The following is a 24307-nucleotide window of genomic DNA, read 5'->3' as shown; positions in this document are numbered from 1 at the left end:
AAACGGACTGACTCGTTGACTGTAAAATGTATTATTATGAAACCTCCAGAAGCATTAAAGGTAGGGGTTTTTTTGTTTTGTTTTTTTTTTGTTTGTTTGTTTGTTTGTTTTTTGTTTTTTTTTCACTCTCTCCATTTTTAAACCACTCTTGTGGACACCAAAGCTCTAAAAGCTCTATGCAACATATTAATGTCAATCACATCAATACCATATACATTAGCCAAATCTCTCTTACTGCTACACCAGCCTTACATACACCCAGGCAGCCTTTTGTATGGCTTGCTGCAGCTCCGCAGGGACATCATCCCTACAAGCTCCCTTCCCGGCTACTTTCTCCTTAACACCATCCAAGCCCAGTAAGAAATGGGGATGCAAGAGTCTGGGCGAGTGAATCTCATCTGCCTGGTGATGGAGAGGGGTGTGTAAGCGTAAATAGGTCCTGATTTGCTGAGCGAGGTGCCAGCGCCCAGCCAGCGAGTGCCACTCGTTTGGAGAGGATGCGCAGTGTTTTTCACAGCTCACGCGGCCCAGCCCCGCGTTGCGCCCTGAGCCGCAGAGCCCTCACTGCCGCCTCCGTCGCGCAGCCGCCGCGCTGGGCGGTGGTCTCCAAGCGCGGGTGTTGGTAACGCTGGGGGTAAGCAGGCGCGGCTGAGGCAGGGTGCGAGGAGCCACACGCAGCCATCTATCTGCAGCGCCGAACAATCCCTGTCAATAACCCCACCGCAAATGTCAGCCTCTGACATGGTGTCAATATCGCATTGTGTGAGGATAATGCACCGTCTCGGTAAAGGCCAGCGTCAAGACCAGTTTGCTAGCCAGCATTGTGTGATCAGAACCACGGGGTTTTTCATACATAGGGTCAGTCACTTGATGGATGGAAGCCGGTGCATTTAGGTGAGATCATTACGGCGTTGCTGAATGGCGGCGTTTGGAGTTGTTCAGAGCAGCGCTTCTCAGACACCAGGCTGGCCTCTCCGGGGAGGCTGTGACCTCTGAGGGATGCAGGAACTGGTCTGGAGAAAATGGGAAGAAAAATATTTGCTGCTCCCTGCAAGTTCATTTGCTGAGGACTCAGCAAAAGAACACTTAATAGATGCTTCTCATTTTTGATGATTTAACCAAAGCTGACCCAGCACGAGAGCACGGTCAACACATCCTGGCCTGCTTTGCTGCAGCCAGTAAAGAGGAAGAGTATTAAAAATATAATGAAGTTGTTACAGAAATTACATACCTAGCATCAACATCTGTGCATGGCTTAAACCCATACAGGAGTGTATTAAGCTCTTCAGAGACAAAGTCTCTGCACAATGATAGTGCAAACAGTCAGATAATTTATGCATCAAGAGGCTATTTTATATTTAAATGTATTCCTTAATACACAGGTATGAAAATTAAAGTTTCTGAAGAGCTCAAACCAATCCAATTTGATAAAAGTTCTGAAAAAGGATTTTATTTAGATTTATGATCAACATCTGCACGGTTCTTAAAAATACAGTCTTCCCTTTCTGTCTGTATGTGCTCATGCTTGTACTGAACATTTGTATGCCATAATATATGGCCATGTTAAAATGGGATGGTAGCAAAAGCAGATTTTAAGGAACAACAGCTCTAAAAATCATCCTTTGTGCTTGCGGCAGGATAACATTATTAGACGCCACAAAATGAAACCTCAGTAACATAAAATAATGTTTGAAAATACCCCCCTTTTCAAAAACAGACACTAAAAAGCAAGAGAACTCAAAGTTCGCCTGTATCTTAAAAGAGTCATTGTCCGGAGCTGTTCTGAAGAGGGCCGAAGCAATCGCACTGCCACCATCCAGTTTAGCAGGCGGTGTACCCATTAATTATTCAGCATTCTGAAGTCTAAAAATCGATGCTTTACGCTGTGTAATCCTGCTTAATGTGACAACCAAAAAGCCAATTTATGAGCAATTCTAGGTTAGGTTTCCCCACAAAGCCTCAGGAACTGAAATTACAAGACAGAGCACGAGAAACGAGCCCTTGCCTCTCCTACACCAGACGCCTGTACCGTTTTCTAGGATACACGCTGGGTCGACAGCATGCACCGTGCTGCTCGGAGCTGGCTCCACCCGAACCCTCCTCCCCCTCGCAGTGCAATTAATAAGGAGCTCTACATAAAATGCTGACGTGAGTCTTTTTAAATGTCCGTGCTCCCTGAAGTAGTAATTCTGTTACCGCTCAAGCCCTCGCACACCTCGCTGTTGTTTCTAAGTTTTGGTGGCATGAATCACAGAAAGGGAGAAGCGATAGACAGCGCCGGCAAACTCCGACCTGCACAGATTACTGACAGTGGCATCGCTGCAATCAACCTAAATAGTAGCTGTACATAAACAAACAGACAATAATAGATAGTAAATTCATCTGCATTCCCTCCAGGACCGAGCATACGATCAGGGCTTAAATAATTAATGCTCTGGGCTTATCATGTACCTTTCACCCCGGGATCTCAAAGCACTTTGCAGCGTGTGGGGAAAGATTTTTATTTTGCTGGAGAAAATAGGGTAGAGGAAGATTAACTGATTGGCCAAGGTCATGCTGCGTTAACATTTCCTTTCTGCTTACCATTTAACTGGATAGCTGCTATGACCTTGTAAAGCTACAAGAAGGCTGCGTTTAAAGCTAACAATGTAAAGATAATCTCCCTTAAAGTGTGCCATATGGTTGTGATTAGGCAAAGGAAAAAGCTTCAGAATGGCTGGTCCTGCGAGTGTTTACAGTGTTCTCTGGGGTATAATAGCTGAAATTTTCAGCAGAGCCTAGAGAAATAGATGCAAAACTCCCCCACTATTTCAAGAAAAAATGGTTACTCAGCATCCCCGGGACCTGCTGAGGGCATCAAGCCTGTGTATCTGCGGACGCTTCCCAATCAGAAGAAATGCAGCGCTATGGCGAGATCGCGGAAGGTCCTTTCCCATGGCAGATTTGATCCAGGACACTCGAGGTGTCACCGCAAAGCCTTAAGACAAATATTTCAGCATCGGACACGTATTCTATCATCGCTACACCCGTGCCCTTCTCCTTCAGGGCGCTCCCCACCACCTCCTGCTGCCGCAGCCCCGGAGCACGGTGTTGAGGCGGGCGGGAGGGCTCGGGACCACGGCCAGGCTCCTGCTGGCGTGAGCGAGGGCGCCTGCGGTGCACGTGCTGCCCGCCTGCTGCCCTGCCTCCCCGAGCAGGGCCTGGTGGCTGCAGCCCGCACATGGTGGCCTCGAGGGGAGCGCTGCCCGCCGGCACAGCCTCGCCCCCAGCCCGCGTTCGGCTGGGCCGCCACCCTCCTGCGGGGCAGACAAACCGAACTTCTCCCCAGTGGGTTTTCAAGGGGAGGAGGATGCCGTAGCGTTTAACCGTCTTTTGTCGTCGCCCTGAACTGATTCTGCAAAGCTGCGCCAGCCGCAAGCACCGCTCAGACGGGCTCCGAGCAATGGGCTACAGAAACGGAGCCACTTGACTTGCCAGGGAAATAAAACAATCCCTTCTCGCTGCGCAGCTCCCCCAGCAATGAGTCAGTAGGCCTGACGGAACAGAAAACACGAGTTGCCATAGAAACTCTCATGCCTTCCACCAGGAGGAGAAAAAAATGTAGGCCAATATTTCTGCTTAGCTGGCTCCTGTTCTCGGTCTGCTACTCGGCCCGCCTGGATCCCAGGGCTGCGTTAACAACCCGGATTTGGTTTGCCCCCCGCTGAGAAGCGCCCGTGCCCCCACCGCCTTGGAAAGCTGCTGCTCTGCGTGTGCACAGGTGTGTGTGCATGCACACAACGCGCACAGACACTCACAGACACACGCACACACACACACACTGGCCGAGGCCGCGCCAAGGGGCCGTGGCGGTGTTGCTGCGAAGCAGGAGCCCGGCTGCCCGCGGCGGGCTCAGCTGCTGGAGCGCCGGGAGCACGGCACCGCTGGCAGCACCAAGCGGCAGCTCCGCCGCGGTCACACTGCGGGCACGGCAGGGGACAGGCAGAGGGTGAGGAACGGAAGGTTCCCGTGGGGTTGCTGCGGCTGCCTCTCATCTAAACCAACAGCTCTCCTCCCCGCTGCAGTTCTGCGCCCCCGCCTTGGGCACCAAGACCCTCCCGGGCAGTCCCGGTGCGGCAGGAGAGCAGCAGCTGCAGCAGGGGTCCCGCTCCCCTCCTCCCCTGGCAGCCCCACCAGGGAAGCGCTGTGCCCTAACTGCGATCCTCGGAAACAGGGGTACTTCACGGACAGCGACTGAAATGACGGAGGAAGCACACAGCTCCACAGCAGGACGCCTGCCCAGCCACCAAAAGCCCAGAGACGTACTTTTCTGCCCCGTCCGACAGCCCCCAGAAAGCACGGGAGCAGGTGCGTAAGGCAAAGAGCCGCCCGCTGGTGATGGACCGACCCGGGGTCTGACAGCCGGAGGGACAGGTGGCTGCTGCTAACTCCTCCCTTCCAAAGGGATTCTTTGGTCCGGGGGCAGGAGGAGATCTCAGTCTGTGAGCGATCTATGCCACCTGAGCAGTGATGTGACTGCTAGGTTTAATACCACTTTCAAACCCCTCTGGGTAAAGACAGCTTAATGCAATTACCCACTGATTGTGAGTGAAGAAATATCCCTAAAAACCAACTCCTACAACACATTTACTTCAAGAGAATCTTGAGAGAAAAGTTTTCTTTTTGCTCTGAAATTATGAGTGAAATAAGACCAAAGAACTAATGGGACTGCTTTACTCTTTGAGCAGTAGCAGTCTGCAGCAGCACAGAGCCCTCCTGCCGCACTGAGAGCTGTGTGAAGTGATGCTGGCATGGGCTCGACCCTTGGTGAGGGCGTAAACCGAAGCAACACTCTTATAACAGCGCTGGCATTACTGCCTCGGAAAGAATCCACTGGTTCCCACTTCCAAATGTATTTCGCTCGTGCCCTGTAACTGATCCAGTCTGAGTACTCGTCCCACTATAAAAACGCTAACAGTGATTTTGAAATGTAAACCACAAGTCAAGTGCAAACGTTGCCACTGGAGCGGCAACTGGTAGCTCCACATACGCCGAATTCCCCAGTCTGAAGACACGACGAGCAGGGCTCATCGCGCCCGACGTTGCTCTGCTGCCCAGCGCCGCAGCTGAGCCGTGCCACGCGCCGTGTCCCTGCTGCCCACCTCGCCGGGCGCTCCAAGCACCGCAGGCCCCGCACGCCCCTGCCCGGAGCGCAGCACCTGGCCTTCACCACTGCTGCAAGAGTCTTCTTATCCTGCTCTGCTCTGCTCACCCTGCCACCCTTCGGTCTGTTGCTTATTTTTTTCTATTTCAACTGCTTGTTTTCTGTAGCAAGATTTGCCTATTTCAGCAGTACCTTGTTTCTTCATACTTACTGCAGTACAAGCAGTTACTGGTCACTGCTTTTTTCATGTATCTGCAGTGGGAGCGGAAGAGTCAGTAAAATTTAGAGGTACCATTCACCGTGTAGGTTTAACAAAAGTAGAACAAAATTCAAGACAAACTTTGCGATGTTTTCACAGGGGAAGGAAGAGTCTAATTCTGTGTCTGCCGCTCTGCCTGATTCAGTATGTGGGACACTTCCCTCTGGGAAGGAAGATAATGTAGAGTTAAAAACTAGAAGTCCTACATTTACTACAAGATGAGAACTTCGGAGTACAATAAAGCTCTATGATAGTTTATGGAGGAATGTTCTTCAAAAGCATACAATTACAATACTGAAGAACACATTTCTTCCGGTTTCTATCATAATGTTAAACTATTTTCAGATTATGGGAAGTTTGAGAAAGTAAATGCAGTATGAACCAAAGCACGACGCAACACAGGCAGCCCCACACCAGCTTTTTCCCCAGGCTGGACCTTTGCCAGGCAGCCCTTTTAGTGCCCAATCTCTGGAGCAGCAGGAAACGCACGTCGGAGCGATGCCACTGCCCCGTGTTCTCTAGTGACGACGCAGCTCCAGCCCCCTGCCAGGGGAAGCAGCTCGCAGGCTGCTCCCCACTCCACGCCAGAGCTCGGTCCAACCACAGCTGCCTTCCCGTCCGGCAGCCGCTGCTGACGAGGTGCTGTGAATCTGATGAATTCTTTTGAGCCAAGAAGGTCAAAATTTTGCAAATGTAAAACCTAATCCTGCAAACAGCCATGCATATCGATTTGCTGCCCTACTTCATTTCAAGGGGCAACTCATGAGTGACTTCAGTCACTTAATGAACCTAGGCTGAAATCATACTGACATCTCAATCATAAACATGGAGTTTGCCATTTGCAAAGTGTCATTAAATCTTTAAAAATATAAAATTCCACAGAATTACTACTGAAAAAGTCCTTAGTTCAAAGCAAAACCAAATATTTCTGTTCGCAGTTCTAAAAACTATGGGCGGATATGGTCCCCTTGATACCGTAACCTACAGCTGAGCAAGGAGCCTACGCTTAGTGCACAGGACTGTGATCCTCAGGTCAGCAGCAGTGCTAAAGCTGAGCCCATGCTTACTCGCTAAGCTGAAGTAGATCCTGATCACTTTATTGCTTCCCAGCTTCATCCAAGAAAAATAAGAAAAGCACTGAAGTTTGCTTCGCAGAGCTGAAGGTAGGAAGTGAGAGCTCACTCCATCTCAAGATCTCTGCTAAAGAGATCACTTCTCACCAAAATAATCTACGAAGTCCAAAGACGCAAGTTCAGCAAGAAGATTTAAGTCATTGTAACAGCATATCTAGAAAGTAACACTATTCAAGCATACGCATTAGGTTTGTGTTTACGGGGGGGAAAAAAAAAAAAGAAGAACTATGGAGGAAATTCTCTGTACGAGGATAGGTAACAGGCAACCAACTTCTCAACATGCCAATTTTAAACGTTTTTTCTTTTTTACCAAAATTCCAGGAGCTATCTCATATAGAGTGTTTTCTGTGTTACAAGGAAGAGAGATAATTGGTGAGTGATCAAAGATTTCTGCCTGGTAATTTACAGTCAGTTTGGGGCAGGATTCCTGTGGAGAGGAAAACCAGCTAACAGTAGGAAGCTAAATGATAAAAAACTCCTATGGAGGTGGTTTTCCATTCATCCACATCTCCCGTAAAAATGCAGCAAGATGTATAAACCTGCTTTCCTGTGAAGGGCGTCAGAAACGCGGCTCCTTTGTGATGCTGCAGTGAACCTGCTTTCTGTCGGAAGAATCCTGATTCACAAAGGAGTTTATCGCAGCTGTGAATCCTCCCGGATGGCTCGGGGCCCAGCGCCCCGCGGGGACTCGGAGCCGGACGGGACCGCGCGTCCCCCGCAGGGCCATGAGCTGGGCCATGCTCCAGGGAGGTGCCTTAGATCCAGCAGACGGCCGCTTCTCACACGGCCATTTCTGCAACGGCAGAGAGATTAACCCGGGTGGGAGACCGACCTGAAGGGCTCTCACCAGAAGGACCAAACGAGCGCTGCCGACGGGAGGGAAAGGCAGAGCACGGCGGGACGGGGCTGCCCGCGGGCCAGCTGCCAAAGCACCCTCGCTGGGCACAAGGAGCGGCGCTGGACCCGTGGCCCCACGTTCACCTTCCTGGGTCAGGGCGAGAAGCAACCTCTGCCTTCATCGAGCAGTATGGCCTGGGTCATTAAAGCACTGCCAAAGCTGGGATATAATTACCGGTGTGGTTGGCACTCCGTTCAGACTAGCGGAACAAAGGCATTCTACAAGAAGTGACCGCTGCTCGCCGGCCTGGTGCCCCAGCACCAAGGGGATGCCTGCAGGTGGCCGAAGGCCCGGCGGTGCTGGGCACCGGCCACACTTAAGACAGCGTTGGCCGAGGAGTCGACAGCCTGCGCTGCACGGACCAGGCAGACAACAGAAGCGCTGCCGTAAAAGACTTACCCAAGGCCAAACAGAGACCTGACCAGGCCCGAAACCTGCTTTTTCCCCGAAGCGCGCACTGCCTTACCCGCAAGGCTGTGCTTTCTGCCTGCCTCCACGCCCTGCTGAGAGCAGCTGTGTCTGTGTGGGTGCACCTACGGTGCTGCCTTACCCGTCAGTGCTCTGGGCGCCACGATGTCTTCATGATATCAAGAATTAAAAGGAAATGTTTTATAATAATGGAAGGCATGCTGTGCTAGTGATTCCAAATGTTTTTAATAAACCTAGATCATTTTTTTCCCCCACTTTCTCCAGATTTGAAAGCTCAATTAATTCTGTGCTACAGCTCTGTCTATCATTTCAACCACATGTGGCAGAGCAAGAATTCACGTGAGACAATAGTTAATTTTTGGTATCTTCTGCTGCCTAATGACAGGTGTGCTGTCCTAAATAATTAGCTTTCCAAAAGGGATCCCCTTAACCCTTCTCTAAAACTGGTTAGTGATCTCGGTTTTACTTCATTAAGCTCCTGACAGCTCAATGTACTCACATCTGTTACTGTTTGGTAGTTCGATTCCAAGAACACAAATCGCTTCAAGAATTGGCAACGAATTCATTCAGGCTCGTGATGCAGATCAAAATCCATCTGTTTACTAATCAAAAGCCATATTTTAACCATGGTATAATAGTGGAGTCAGTGATATCGTAACTTAAGACTTTCTCTCTGCCCTAAACGTGATAGATAGGTAGTACTCTTCGTTTAAGCTATATTAATTTGAATTAGATACTTAAAATGCAAGTACTCTGCTAGTCAGGCAGTTGTATACTGGAGTTAATCCATCTGTTTGCACTGGGCTGCGTCTTCAGGCATTTTTTACCTACAGGCTTAACCTGGAAGCTTGTACCTTCTTTTTTATAAATTTATTTTTAATTCCAGGTAAGACCTTGGCCTGTATCATCCCACCTTTTTATCATTTAACTGCAACAACGAACTCAGCTCTGCGCTCTCTGCAGATGGCTCCTCTTCCTGCATGCTTTCGACATAAACAAAACCTTCAGATTCCAGATACATGGCATGCTTTGTTTTCACCAGCACTGCATACTTCATTTGTTTAGGAAGCTGGAAGCTGTACAATGAGTAAGGCAGGAACAGAAAATGTTCCCGAAGGACTGAACTACATCTCTAGCAGCCATTCTGTTCACCAGTGTGATGTGTTTTTTTTCTCCAAGTGAAATTTCAGGCCTTGCATTTTAACAGATGCACTCCCATTGTAAGAAAAACAGCAAAACATTTAATAAATAAAATAGCTGTAGAATACCGAATTGGGTGGTGCGATCCAGCGTGGCATTCCGTTTCTATTGCATCAATCACTGAAAATATGATACTAAATTATATCGAGGTGGAAATAATGTGATGAATCAAACAATAGCTTAAGTTTCCAATTACTTATCCCTGCAATGTAAAATATATTGCCTTCCCCAACAAAATTTACAGCTGACTAAGGTCTATGAACGCTCACCTCAGCTCAGGTGATGCCAGAGGAATTAACAGAACTGCAGCTTCGTAGAACACCAGGCAGCCCATGCATGCTGGGCTTCTGCCTAGAGAAGGCTGCAGGCTTGGAGACTTCTCTCTGTGCAGCTGGGGAATTCAAGGGGAAGCCTATGGAAAAACGAACGATAATTTGCTGAGTACAGGGCAGCATGCTCTCTTCAAGAATTCCCTCAAATGATTGATGAAAACACAGTCCTTTTAGTTTTGACGTTAGAACATACATAACATATTCTAATCGGATACTTGGCAACCGAAAAAATCATGCAAAATGCAACAATGCTTTCTATTTCTTTCTGCAAATGAAGGTCAATAAAATCTACAGAAACCAGATAGGAGGTATACACTCAAATTACCAAGCAAGTTTGCAAACTGTCTCTTTCGGTTTCTTTCCAAAAACTCGGGCACGGTTCATGCTAAATCTGGGCAAACACTACAAGAACCAGTCCAGGGGAAATGAGGAAGAATCTCAAGTTTCAAGCTGTTTGGCTTAGCCTGGGAGGGCTGAAGAGAAACAACATGGATTATGATGGGTAGGACCTGGGTAGAAAATACTTCATTTGGATCTGAAATGGGGAGGATTTGTTGCGCAGGCACCCCGACATCAGATGTCAGTGGATACCACAGACAGTTTTACAGAATCACAGAATCACAGAATTGTAGGGGTTGGAAGGGACCTCAAGAGATCATCGGGTCCAGCCTGAAGGGTTGGTTCACAATAACTCCATAAACTGCCAAAAAAAGAAATAGCCGTTTGCACGGCAGAGGACTCACCGCTGCTGACAGCGGGGTGGGTAAAGCACTAATTTTACATCGCCACAGCATCAACTGTGACACAGGCGGTGGCTGAATGTTGGCAAAGGAGCAGCTGCATCAGATCTGCTTCAGATTCAGAGCATCTGAAAAAAAGTCCTGCTGAGATGGACAACTGCATGCATGTGGGCAAGGCAGATGACAGCTCGTGTGGGAAATACAGGCCCACAGAGCGCTCGCTAAAGGCTGAGGACTGCAAGGGGTGTGAGCCCCGCACTCTCTGCAGGTCTGATGGGAAAGACAAGGATGCAGATGAACTGCTGAAGACTTCATTTTCTTTAGGACGAGAGATGGACACAAGTACAGTGCAGGACAGTGACCTTTTGGCTCTTCATCTTGTCAGAAATAATAAAAGAACAGACCACCAAAACTGACACGGCACAACAGAAGACAGACAGAACAAATGGAAAAATAGTAAGTGAGACTAAAAGTACGTTACTGACTTGCTACAGCTGCTCTCTGGAGCCAGGCAGGTTTATACACCAATGCAGACGAGGAGATCCTTAGATTTATTTTCCAAAATGCAAATCTGAAAGAAGGAATTACATTGCGTGACGTGACAAATGAGCGCGTGGCTGGATGCGTCAGCTTCTAGCTGCACAAGGTGTTTTGGTTTTAAAAGGGCGGGTGAGATTGTAAAATTATGCCGTATCATTTGCTGTGTCCTTAACTATGATCCCTACAGCACTGTCAACGGATAGCAAATGTAGGCTTGTCGGAGGCTATTACGGGATAATCACCTCTCCAAATGTGAATATCTGCAGGCATTAGGGAGCATAATTCCCCACGGAAGTTATTCGTCTATGAGGCTGCATCCTCACAGCAGCCAAGCTACCACAGGAGGTAAAAACTACACAAGCGGTCCTCTGGAAAGAAGCCTTAGGGAGAGGGAAGGGAAAGGCAGCAGTTCTAGACTAAAAGGAAACTAGGTACAGCAGAAGGTCAGAAGACACTGACAAAATCTGAGCTGATTTTTGGAGACACAAGAAAAACAAAATAAGATCTGTGTTAATTTTTCTGCAGGTTTTTGTTTGTCACGTGTGCTATGTGGACTGTTAGTATTTCGATTTGTTAGTGTTCTCCTTTACTAGGATTTCAAAGAAAACAGTGAGGTAGAGGCTGCACAGTTTTGAAATGTTATGAGTGTACTTAATACCTATTATTAAAGATTTAGAAGGCAGGGACTAACAACAGTGCCTAAGCAAACAGACTCTGCAGCTCTCACTGCCAAAAGCAGTATCAGGCACTTGGTTTGCATCTGGAGCGTACGACAAGGGGCCCAGAGCCAGCCAGACAATGTTTCTGTGCAGATTCAGCAAGCCAAGAACATGTGGGACATGAGGTCTAGACTGCACACAGCAGTTTAGAGAGCATCTGCTGGGAGAGAAGCTAATCCAGGATTATAACATATTGTTCAAACTGCACACGCTTTGAGAGCAACAGGACACACTTGTAGCAGGTGTTTTCCCGACGAAATTTCCTTTACACACATCCTAGTTGAAAATGCTCAATAGAAACAAGTGTGTGTGATGGACGGTGAAAGAGAGCAGCGGAACTTCAGAAATGAAGTACAGTGGTGGTTTGATTCATCTGAAAATACTCGCATTTTTCTAGTGGTATTTCTTCATTTCTATGCAGAATGAATACACGCGGAACTGCTAGGCAGATTTAACCAGAGACTTAATTGATTCAAAATCAAGTTTGCTGATTTTGTATTTGCTGTTGTATTCTAGTTGCAAAGTAACAGTTTCTCACTGACCTCACATACAAGCAGCTCCTATGCTCCAGCTGGGAACACTTACTCTGGAATAGCTGTTCCTGCAGAAATTCATCCTTACACCCACCAGAAGCACAACCTATAAGCTCTTAAGATGTATGTTAGGTGACCAGAAGTATTCTGCACGATAGTAATCTTATGCCAATGGTTCTGTAGGGATTATTAGCTAAATTCACAGCATTCAAGTAGATCTAATGCCTACTAGAAAAATTTAGTCCTGAAGAGGGCAGTAAGAATTAGACTTGTCCACAGATGTCCACCACAAATGAAATTATTCATGATTATTAATACAAAAAAAGTCACTGGGTCATCAGTGCTCTTTTATAACAAAATATGAAATACTGAAAATAATAATTTGAACAAATATGCTACATGATTGAGGCAAACTACACTTTCCAGAGTTTGCTAGCCACCACCACATAATTGTTAACCTCTTGTACATAGCATAAATATTATAATGTATATTAGGATGAATTGCGTTGTATTGACTGATCCTGTGCTCGAATCAACCCCTATTCTTTCTGAGAGATAATTTACAAACTGAAGACTAACACTAAGCAGCTGCAAGCCAATGTCACAGACACTTTAATGTGGATTACAATAAATTTTGCTGTTAAGAGACAAAAAGTTATAAAAAATATAGTTAAAAAATCAACAGTTCAATAATTGTCTAAAGTATGGGTACAATGTCTGAAAATTCTGACTGCTGTATGGTCAAAGCCAGGTGGAGATATTTGTCAATATAGATCATGAACCTACAAACTGTGGTGCTGGATGGAGCTCCTCTGAAGTCGGCACAGAGCTCTGTAGCTGCAATGAATTGCAGCACCGAGGCCGTCAGTGAATTCTTGACCCTATGAAAAACCCACAAAGTTCTGACACTAATTATAGGTTTCACCCGTTATTTCCCTTGATATATGGTAAGTCTGCAAGATCCTAGTTTATTCATACCTGAAAAGAAAGGCCTAAGGGATTTTACACGATGGTTAACCTATGACCACTACATTAAGGCTTCAAAACAAATGTAACTCATTTGCTCGGAGATGACAGATTAATAAATTGTTCCACCTCATTATCCCTGTAATACCTGACGGCATGGCTTAGAGGGAGCCTAGCAAACGACACAGGCCAAAGGTCAGCACTCCTTTTTCAAAACCAAGATTATAAACCTTAATACAACTATAAATGATTCAGTGAATTTATAAAAGGACAGTAGGAGTACTAGTTTGGGTTCAGACAATACTCATCAGGGGAACGGCAAATCAGGAGGTAACGCGTGGCGCTAGGCGTAAGCAATGGGAGCTGGAACTGGTGCAGCTGTACGCGACACTTCGACCGGCCGAGGCGGGTGCTGCCAGCCGCCGCGTGCCAAGGCAGCTCCGTGACCCACGCCCCTCGGCAGCAGACCGCGTGCTGGTGCTACCGGTAACCAGGAGAGGGTATCGCCTCCTGATCCCTTCGTGGGTTTGAACATCAGTATAAAATAACAGAGAGAACGGACAGCAGATCAGACGCAGTCCTGCAGCTCCAAAGCCGTGAATCAGGATGAAGACTCTCTTGAGTTAAGCTTTGAAATAATACCTCATTTTCAGCGGTTACGCTTTCGCGTTTTGTAATGTCCCTACAAATCTTTGAGCCTGTAGGGTCATATTTGCAAGCTTTTATCAACAACTGCAAAAACAAAAAGGATATTTAAACTAACAAAACTCTTGCCTGCAGGAGTTAAGGAAAAAGCAGATACCATGAAAGCTGTGATGAAATCATGAGACCTGGAAGCCAGGAAATACAACTTAAAATATGAAAAGATGAGGCTAGCTACAAACACGCTGAGGTTTACATATTGATTAGTCTTGGAAGAGACACTCGCAAAAACAGAAGGGAATAGGGAAAAAGGCTGTGGCTCAAAAGAATTATTCTTTATGGTAACAGTCATGCATTTTCTATGCAGGCATGTGTAAACTTTAACGGATAATGTGTAGAATAGAGCAGGGCAGGGAAAACTACGTAAGTAAGCAAAATGCTGTTTTTTTGGAATTACTTCTATATATGTGGAAATAGGTGAAGACTGGCTAAACTGTAGAGTGGACCATTTTGAAATGATTGTAAAGACAGCTGAGTGCAACAATTTGAATAGCACGCAGGCAGACCACAGACTGTCATGCCAGTATTATGCATGGAACTAAAAAAAAGCTTTTTGTTTCCAGATTCACAAATGAAAATCATCCAAACTATCAGGTCAAGAACCTCTGGTGTGCCAGGCCTGACAAATAGCATGAAATAACCTTAAACCAGCCAGAAGCAGTGAGTGAGGAATTCCCCTTGTGAAGGGAAACTGTACTGGGGCCTGATGGTAGAGGTCTAGGATGCTCTGGTGGGTATAAAGAGAAGGGGAGAAGAGAGAGTTCATTTACATCCAAAAATAAAATAAAATACTGAAAAGCCACTGCCAGCATATAAATCAAAGCTGTTCCTCTTCAAGTTTAATGCAGACAGACATCCGTAAACTCAGGGCCAAGAAGCTGAGACAGCTTTTAAATGACCTTGCTCTCCTGCAAAGTCCGAAGGAGCTCAGATACAGAGATCCTGCTCTTTGCTTTCAGGCTTCTTTGCGGGTTGGTTAACGTTGCAAGGGTGGCTGCAACAACCCGTTACCAGGTCATACTCTATTTTGCTGCTAGGAAATACACGAGCTAGATAAATAAAGTTACTGGAAATAAAGATGCCATGAAGAAATAAACATGTTATGTTCTGTTTGGCAGTAAATAACACTTGTTATCAAAACACCTGGCAATTTTAAATTTTGTTATTTGTATCTTTCTCGAATAAAATACTGAATATTTTAAGCAGAAGGAACTGCTCTGGAGAAAGAACTGTAGTAGAAAAGGAACACGATAACAATCAACCTCAGTCATGCTAGAGATTAATTCATGATGCCACTTGCACTGAAAAATTACTCGTATTTATTTCACCTCCCTTTTTCCAAAGGTCTTCTTCCTCTGAAAAGGAATGTTACTTTTGCTGTTCAATTACGTTTAACCATTCAGTCAGATTGAGCTATATATAAACGTATGGACTCTTGTTTCAGATTCCCTTACTCAGCTTTTACTTCGTGAAGAGAAGAGCTGTGTTCCAAGGTCACAACGGATTAATCTTGACCTGTGAACCTTGAAAGTGTAAAGTCTTAATCTAAATGTATTACTCTACAAAGAGTAAAGTGAAATGTACTCTGTATCCATGACAAATAATGAACTGAATTTTTCTGACTTTACTCCTTAGTTGTTAATTAAGCACTTAACTACAAGATCTGTTAACTCTTCAGTGCTCTTTGGATAAATTATGTGTCTATAAATAGAATGGAAACGTTTGGCCCTTTGAGCAGGTGCGATGGAGGTATCTCCTCCTCAGGTATTTTGCAAGATATTTTTTGCTGAGCCTTGAGGATGCTCACAGTAGAACTGCCAAGGGCATGCTTTAGCCTTGTGAAGAGTATAGCATTTACAAATATACATGTTTAAGGCTCCCAATACTGTTCTGCCAATATTTTTATGCTACTGGTACTATGAAAAAAATATTTATATTTCTGGTTATATTTTTTAGAAATTAAGGCACAAGACAGAGAGGCAAGTGAAATAGAGTTATTTTAGATTTTTTTTTCTAAATGGGTACTATCATCATGAAATCATATGTACAGCAAATAAAGGAAAAAAAAAAAAAAGCATGACTTACATCACCAGGCACCCTTCAGTTAACCAGAAGACATTTAAGTCAAAACAGATTTACCAGGTGCTTCTTGTAACCGTAACCAACGCAAACATTTACGGTCGTGACAATGCAATTAGTTGTGCTAAACAGACGCTGCGAAATCATTTTCAGAATACATTAGGACAGTCCTACATGGGTGTTTTCAGCAAGTAGGTACCTTATTTCCTGCAGATCTGAGGCCCGACACCAGTGGAAATGTAATAAATCTATTTTTATCTCTCATCATTCATTCTGAAGCACTGACAGGCACATTAGGCACTCCTGTCTAAAATTAGTTCTGTTCGTGCTGGAAGCAACCATTTATTCTACCACACAATTTGCACGCTTAATATGGGAAGGCTTCTTCTGGGAGACGTTGCACTGGTTGCGCGAGGTTTCTCTGCAATACCCCGACTAGTTCCTGGAACGTTCTGCTATTATAACCAGCATCCTAGAGCCTTGTGAGTGGTACATTGTTAAAGCTCCTGTTAACCTGCAGATCGCCGTGGGAATCAGAGTGGCAGACCAGCTCTCAGGTAACTAAGCAGTAAGATAAAAGGACGGTTGGTTTAGGAAGTGCCAAGCCTTGACCCCACGATTGCAATTTGAAAGCAGAAGGGTGCCACAGTCATCACAAATGAGCCACAGCTTCTTCACCAGCAGCACAGCCCCTGCAGTGGCAGCTCCAGCTGCTCCCTGCTCAGCCCTGGCCAGCCAGCTCCGCAGCGAGCACACGCTCCGGTCAGACGCCTTGCGAGCACAGAGGAGCCCTGGCCCTGCCCGTGACACGGCACTACCAGGTCTGCACCTCACGTTTGCAGTTCCCAATTTAAGGCCGTGGAGGACCCCGGGGGCACGCCGCCGCCTCCCACGTCGCACCAAGCTCCCCTCCGGCCGGCACGGCGCACGCCGACCTTCCCTCCCGCGGAGGGGGTCACCCTCCCTGCACGCCCCAAACACCCAGTGCCGTCACTGCAACAGGAGCAGGCAATGAGCATCTGCGGTGTAATTAATTCCACGCTCAAATTAACTGACTCTTAATAAATAGGTATAGTAAAATGAGCCATAAGTTAAGAGACGAACGATTTCCAGTCTCAGTTGCTGACTTCACCAGAACTAGGCTGATCAAACCCAACAAGCATTTGACACAAACCTCCCTCCATTCAGCCTGGAGGAGAGAAGGATCCGGGGACACCTCACTGCAGCCTTTCAATACTTCAAGGATGCTTATAAAAACGATGGAGGGGGACTCTTCACTCAGGTAGATAATGACAGGACAAGGGGGAATGGTCTTAAACTAAAAGAGGATAGGTTTAGATCAGACATTAGGAAGAAATTCTTCACTCAGAGGGTGGTGAGGCATTGGAATAGGTTGCCCAGAGAAGCTGTGGATGCCCCATCCCTGGAGGTGTTCAAGACCAGGCTGGATGGGGCCTTGGCCAACCTGATCTAGCAGGTGGCATCCCTGCCTATGGCAGGGGGGTTGGAACTAGGTGATCTTTAAGGTCCCTTCCAACCCAAGCCATTCTATGATTCCATTTTCTGCTCTTAAGACTTAGCCTCTGTTACAAATGTCTGTCTAGCAACAGAGGGCTCCACCGGCACCCAAAGTGTCCTTAGTGAGACTCATTTAGAAAAACAAAATAAGATTTTAAACGAGGTGTCAATTTGTGTCGAAAGCTGTCCATCACCATAGGAGAATATGAAGCAATTCTTCTAGACACTGTGTGATTTCCCTGCCATCATCCTGGGAGAACAAGTGCAAAGTTGGCAAGTTTGTGCCGGTCACAAGTCTACAATAGTTAGCATATTATATACATTTGCTACAAATTCCACCTGATCTAAACCAACATAACATCATCATTTTTGGATCTTCCATTTGATATGACTGTTACTATTCCTGTGGTTGGGTTGATCAACCACTGGATGTCACTATTAGTCTAAATATATAAACCCAAATAGCATTTGTTTGGCATTAGAAAATTTTTAAGGACAAGGTGAATCTGAGCACAATAAATAACGATAATATTTAAAGATGCTGAAAGCATTTGCTGAAGTCTCTCGTTTGTTTCAACTATATGGTATAAGAATGCCTGATTTAATATTCTTTTTTTCATTTTTTGGTGATTCCTGTACAAATCTGACAGCAACTCACATGTTCTCAATTTCACTGCTCTCCTGACAGCAACTTCGTCTCCTGTGCCATGTGCTAATTTCTGTGGAGAACCAGCATCAGAATCCAGCATCCTGCAAAATGTTCCTCCACTAGCACCAGCTATGTTGCTGGCTTTTCCTAGGGATAAAAAGTACCTTCTTCATACCTCTGGCATAGCTCGCTGTCTCCCTCCCATGGACAGTGCAGACAACAGATGCCTTCAAGTCTTCAACCCCAAATTTGATTCTGACTGATGGAAATGTGTCCAAAGTCACAGCTACACAAAATGTGCCAAATTCAGGAGCCATCCAGATACACCTGTGAATTAGGAGGGAGAAAGGGAATCTTTTATTCTGCTTCTTCTAATATCTTCAAGTGCCAAATTAGAGGAAACTAAGCTAAACTAATGTTCTTTGTAGGGTTAAAAACCAGATGATCTGGTTCTCCAGAGGGTGAGAAAAGTTGCACAGGCAAAGTAGAATGAGACAGAATAAGTATTAAATCATTGAACAAGGTGCAAGGCAATGGAGAATCCGAGCCAAGGAGCATAAGAAAGAAATGAAAATGGAAAATACAGAAAATAATAATACTAATAACCCAACTCTACCCGTTAGATTATATGAATCTTACTTTCATAAAGCTTCATTTTAGCAAGGTCCTAACTATACTGCAGGGAGAGGCAGCTTCAGGCAGTACAAAGCAGAGACCTGAAATGGCAGCCCCGAATCCCTTCCTGCACACTGACACGGTAGCTGTCTTGGGGCAAAAACTGACTGGAATTCATTTTGCCTAGGGTGGAAGTCTGCTGTAAGGAAATACTGAAACATTAGGTATGGATGTTCAGGACCAAAACAAAACAAAACAAAACAAAATCTCTCTTGAATGTCCCACCAAAGGCAATAAAACACCTGGTGAGAAAATCCCATATTAAAAAAATCTAGACAAAGCTTTTCAACATATAAATTTAAAATTGTTTTTGGAAATGAAGATAAACATTAGAAAACAACTTTGAAATTGAAAACACCAGTCTGATTCTCACTAGCCATTAAAACTAAAAAACAAGGAAAAAAATGGTGGGAACTGCTTTTAAGTCAGTGGTACACAACTAGAATAAATAAGATGAAGATCAGGTCCCTTTCCTGACAGTCTCTACTTCTGTGCAATTATTTCCTACTGTAAAAGTAATAGCATGAGTTTCCAACACTTCTTCAACCTAAAATACAAAACCAGATAATTATCCAAGTGACTTATATGAAACCATTTCTTCAGAAGCTCTTTATCTCAGAGAACAAGATCCTCTGAGAGCAGCTCTCATAAAAGGGACTCCAGGCCAGGGCAGGAGACCACTGCAAGGTCACCTTTCAGACGTCATTGTGCTGATGTACTGGGCTTACACCCGCCGCAGCCGGTGTGCTGCCCTTCAATTTGCTCTGCTGTGAACGGCCTGATTGCAGCTCCGTGCTCCTCAGGCTCCAGGAAAGACTGAGCATCAAACGGATCTCGCAGCAGCTCAGAGCAGATCGATTACGGCTCTGCTTAGCCAGATGTGCACAGCACAGCCCTGACGCCCAAGTGAGCTGACTTTGGCTGCGCTTTATGGTCACTGAGGCAGAACAAGAGGAGGTCTCATAATACCAACACATCATCAAAGAGGAGAAGAAAAGGTATTTGAAACAATTTTCTTAAAAAGGATGACCGATTTGTTTTACAATTCTTTTGAAATAATTATTTAATATAATTAGATTGCTCTGAACCAACGCTGTAATTTTAACACACGTATAATCACTGCAAATGACATTAAGAGCTTGTCTACAGGCAAATTGCATTGCTCTAATCATAATGGGATAGTTGACGCTGAGCAAATCCCCAAGTCCAGGTATGGTTGACAGAAAGGAAGGGAAGTTACACCAGAAAGCCTAAAACATATCGGGTTTACCCTGACGTAGCTATTTCATATCTAACCAAAACAACTGGGCTTGTGCAGAAGCAAGGTATACACAGCCCAGACCACAAAACTGCCATGGAAGCAGTGCTGAAATTTTGCTACACTTAAGCTTGAAAGAGAATCTGAGCAAGCGCCGTTCACGTTGCCACTTAACGGTGCCTTCCTGCAGGTTGCACAGGGACTGGGGAGCGGGAGACTGGGACACGGGGAGGCTTTGCAGCGCCAGGACCACCGCCCTCCTGCAGCCGGGGCGCCGAGGGGTGCCTGTGCTGAGCACAGGGCAGCTGGCCTGCAGGGCCCTGCAGGAGCTTCCCCAGCACACAGCGGCGCTTGCGCAGCTCATGGCAACACAAAGGCTTCGCGTGACAATTAGATGCCTGCCCTTTAGCTAAACCTGCAGCAAAGGGTGCACGTGAACTGGTCAAGAAAAAGAGAAATTACAGGACACAAGCACTTCTTGGAATCAAAACCCCGCGGTTAGCCCCGGATTACCACGTGGTGGGAATTTGAGCTTGCTTCACCCCATCGCCGCTCGCTGGTGCTTAAGTCACGCAGGGGACTCGCAGGCATGGCGGAGCTGCGCGAGCCCTGGTACCAGCAGGTGTGTTGGAAACGCAGCGGCGAGTTTCAGAGCAGAACACCTGGGAACTCCCCATTCTGCAGACACTGTCCCCAGATCAGAGGAAACAGATTTTTTAAAAAATAACTACAGAGAAAGCCATTACAAACACTTCTGTCCACTGGAGTTCATGGCAAAATTCACAATTCAGTGGAAAGAGAAGTGAGTTCAGATCAGATAACTACCTGCACCAGGTCCCGTCTCAAAAGCTGAAACTAGAAATGAGAATGACTGACCTAAATACTCAGAAATTACTTAGTGACTATTAATGCATCTATTTTTGAGTGGTTAACTACAGACTTCTCAAAGAAACTTGATCACCAGAGATGAAACTTTAACAACAGGGCACTTTTTAATGTATTTCAATCCGAGGCATACAGAACCACTAATCACTGCAGTGAAAAAATAGGTCAGAGTTATCCCCATCTTCCCCAAAGTGCTGTAAAACCACATTTAAGTGTATATATATTTAAATTAATATATACTCAGACATAATTTTTTACTCTACATAGCAGAGATGGCAAAGCATAGTAAATGCTGAATCCACTTTGCACGGTACTCACCAAAGAACAAAAGTAAGAACACCAACCACAGGGCATTTTCCGCTAAGTCCACTTTCATCCCTGTTCTCAATAGATGAAGAATCTATACTAATTAGCGATCCCCAAAAACCTCCACAATTCCTAATGCACTAGGCAGCGACGGGATATTTTTTGCCTATTAGTTAATGAGTATCAGATGCAATACAGACGTAAATATACACATCTAGATGTTATTTATGGTTGCACAGATCTGTAAATAACCTAACAGAGGTAAGTAAAGGTATACTATTTTTCACCAATATTTCCAAACTGCTTTATTGTATTTCTCCCATATGTTCCTATGTAAAATCTTAAATTAAGAAAATTTAAGCACAGCGTGCCTTTAGTGGACTACATTTTCAGTAAGTGTCACTCAGCAGGTAGTAAAGCACGGCTATTTGTGCTGGCTGGGAGCATAGCCCTAGATTCTCTGTAAGCATTGTCTGTGCTTTCGTATTTCTTAAGAAGCAGCCTGTTGAGGTTCCATTTTCAAATGTTTTTCATCAATAATGCCTAAAGGTGGCACGCTCACTAAACAATCTTGCTAGAAACAATACAAGACATAAAAGACATTAGATTATGCAGTCCATGTCTCCAAATGCAGCAAAAATTAATGCAAAATGCTTTGGGGTTTGTCACTTGCAGTATGCAACAGCTTTTCCTTTTGCTTTGCCTGATGCTTTGCCAGATTTCTTCAGAAAAAAACCTGCATACTAGGAAGAACGGGAAGCGCTTGTCTGGAGGTTACACCGTGGGAGCTGGGAAGCAGCAAGCTGGCGTCCCTCTCCTGACTTGCCCTGACCCTTACTGGGCCCTTCCTGCCTTCTTCTGCCCATCTACCGGCGTGGGCATCCCAGCTCCTGCGCTGTGCAACCCTTACAGCGCTACTACACAGCGTTATTATCTAATGCTAATGCTAGAAACAAATGAAGGACCCCAAATGGACTGGGACTTCCAGTGATGTGTGACGTAGCTGAAGACAGAGTTGAAATTCTTAAATTATATAATTGTTCAAATTCAAGTAATAGGACCCAGAGTAACAGCTGTTTTCCACACCAAATTTGTAATATTTTTCCCAAATTCAATCTCTTCCTCACAATTCAGAACTACCCAGAGGGAATTTCTCCTGCCCTTCCTTGCTCCAAAAAATTTACTTCTCATCCTTCAGCAATTCTGAGCTGCACAGTTTTTCTTTTCTTTTTTTTTTTTTTTTCCCCTATTTATCTCCCCCATTCCCTGCTTACCCTGTTAGCAGCAGTACTCCCACATACCTTTGTCTTTTTCATCTTTGCCTCTCCTTCCCCTCTTTTTTTTTTTTCTTTTTTCCTTTCTCCTCTCTCCTGATGAATTCTCTACTTAACCCGCTGGGACAGGCCTTACAGTTGACTCCAGTCATGCAGCTCAGCGCAGAGCTGAATGAAGATAAGGGCTTTGGACTGCAAGGTCCTCAACGTGAGAGTGCGCTTGTGTGTATGAAGTGCTGGGTACCTCTGTACATTACTCGTATATGGAAGTGTATACCGGGAGGCTGCCTAGGCCCAGGTGTGCTGGGGGAAAGCAGTCACTCGTATTTCCCACTTAAGTACTACTAAGATTATGAGGAATATTTTTTCATTTCAGGAGTGCTGCAAAAATCATTTATTTGATGCTACCAAAGTATTCTGAAGCCAAGAGGAGCTATGCAGAAGATACTATTTTAAATAATAGTTTCCTAATTCCTTGTATGAATTCTAGCTAGGCTAGAAGAAGATCTTGAAGCAAAACCATCTAGACAACTTTTATTTTCTTTTGGTGAGGAATTACTCATTGCAGTTCTACTACACAAGTCCATAACGTTGCCACTGAGCTGCCAGCTCCTCAGGGCAAGATTTAAATCAAATCCTCTTCTGCTTTTTTTTATTATTATTTATTAAATCAGGAAACTATTTATATTCATTTCAGGCTTTGTAATCTTCTCCAATCCACTGTTAAAAAATAACAAACAAAGAAAAGAATACCCAAAGCTGAATGTTGACTCTAAAACCCCTTTTCCAGCCTCCTATTTAATCAGCCTTGTGGCATACTGGAAAATAGATCATTTAGTTCCACATCATTATTATGGGAATAAAAAAATCTTACAGTCAGGCTTAAAGCACCTAAATACCTAAAGCCACATTCTAATCTGTAAAGCACATGGGTGTAAAACAGGCAGGCAATTTTTCATTTCCTTGGGGCACCATTGTTTATGGTGACTGGCAAGGGCTTTCTGTATTTCATCAGGCCCTTTATGAGCACACTGCCAGGCACGTAAAGCTGCACCCGCTGCATTAGTGATCGTATGTGCAGTGGTACATCTATCCCAGCAGAAAATGGAAATGTGGCTGCCGAGGGGGGCAGTGGAAGGACTGACTGAAGGAAATCTGAAATCACTGGCTACTGTTTAGAAATACACAGGACATAACATGACGTACACTGAAATTAACATGAATTTGGTCGTGCTGCCAGTGAAAGCCACTGCAATTGAAGTAAATTGTTAGTTTTACCCTTAAAAAGTCTTATAAAACACTCCCTTTGCCTAACCAGGAGATAGTCACCTGTCTGCTGTCAGGGTTTCTAACCATCAGAGAACAGAGGGTGAGGAGAGGCCCCTACAACACAGAGAAGGCTCCCATCTTCTTGTCATAAACAGCAAACCAACCAACCAACCAACCTCTACAGTGTTACAGACGTTTAGGAACCGGATTATATGACACCCCTGATGGCACCTGGCTGGGCTCAGTTACAGGCAGTGCGTTCCAATTGTATGTTCCCTCAGCAGCTTTGCCAGTGGCATCTGAGAATGTGAGATTGTTGATAAAAAAAAAGCCTCAAAGTACATTAATGACAAAGTGATAATATCTTTGAACTCATTTGGGTTTGTTTCTTTCACATGCTGTTCATCAACACTCTAAAATCAAAATAAACAAATGTAAATACTCCCTAGCTGAACAATGCTGACAATGCTGGCAAAAACATCAATAGAGATTGAAGACAATTAAAATGGCAAAAAAATCTCTGGGGAAGGACCTATCTTAGATATTTTGTTTTGAAATACGTAAAGCTGACCATTCTTTTCTTCGCCTTCCCTCCTCTCCCCCCCCTCTTTGGGCACTGTCTTCATCCGTGCATACCACTGCATTCATTGACTGCCCTTAGGAAGGTTACAGAAAAACACCTTCTGATGGCAGCGTTCTAAAAGCAGCCACATTAAAATACAAGAAGAAGGCACAGAGTCCTGATCCCTGTATATTTCACAAACATTTGAAGAAAAGACAAAGGCATTTCTAGACCTAGC

At 45.1% G+C, this 24307-nt stretch overlaps 1 protein-coding gene across 4 annotated transcripts in view; it reads right to left on the bottom strand.

Moving 5' to 3' along the window:
* MNT (MAX network transcriptional repressor) overlaps window positions 1-24307 on the bottom strand; it is an 85641-nt gene that overhangs the window by 44454 nt on the left and 16880 nt on the right. For all 4 annotated transcript variants that reach the window (XM_083805897.1, XM_083805895.1, XM_083805898.1 and 1 more), the window contains one exon: window positions 18016-18167. In XM_083805897.1, the coding sequence (XP_083662023.1) occupies window positions 18016-18157 (142 nt within the window). In that variant the 5' untranslated portion in view covers window positions 18158-18167. The remainder of the gene's footprint in view (window positions 1-18015; window positions 18168-24307) is intronic.

The sequence above is a fragment of the Anser anser genome, assembly GCF_964211835.1.
Source record: "Anser anser genome assembly, chromosome: 20".
Taxonomy (NCBI): domain Eukaryota; kingdom Metazoa; phylum Chordata; class Aves; order Anseriformes; family Anatidae; genus Anser; species Anser anser.
This window is presented reverse-complemented; position numbering and strand designations above follow the sequence as displayed.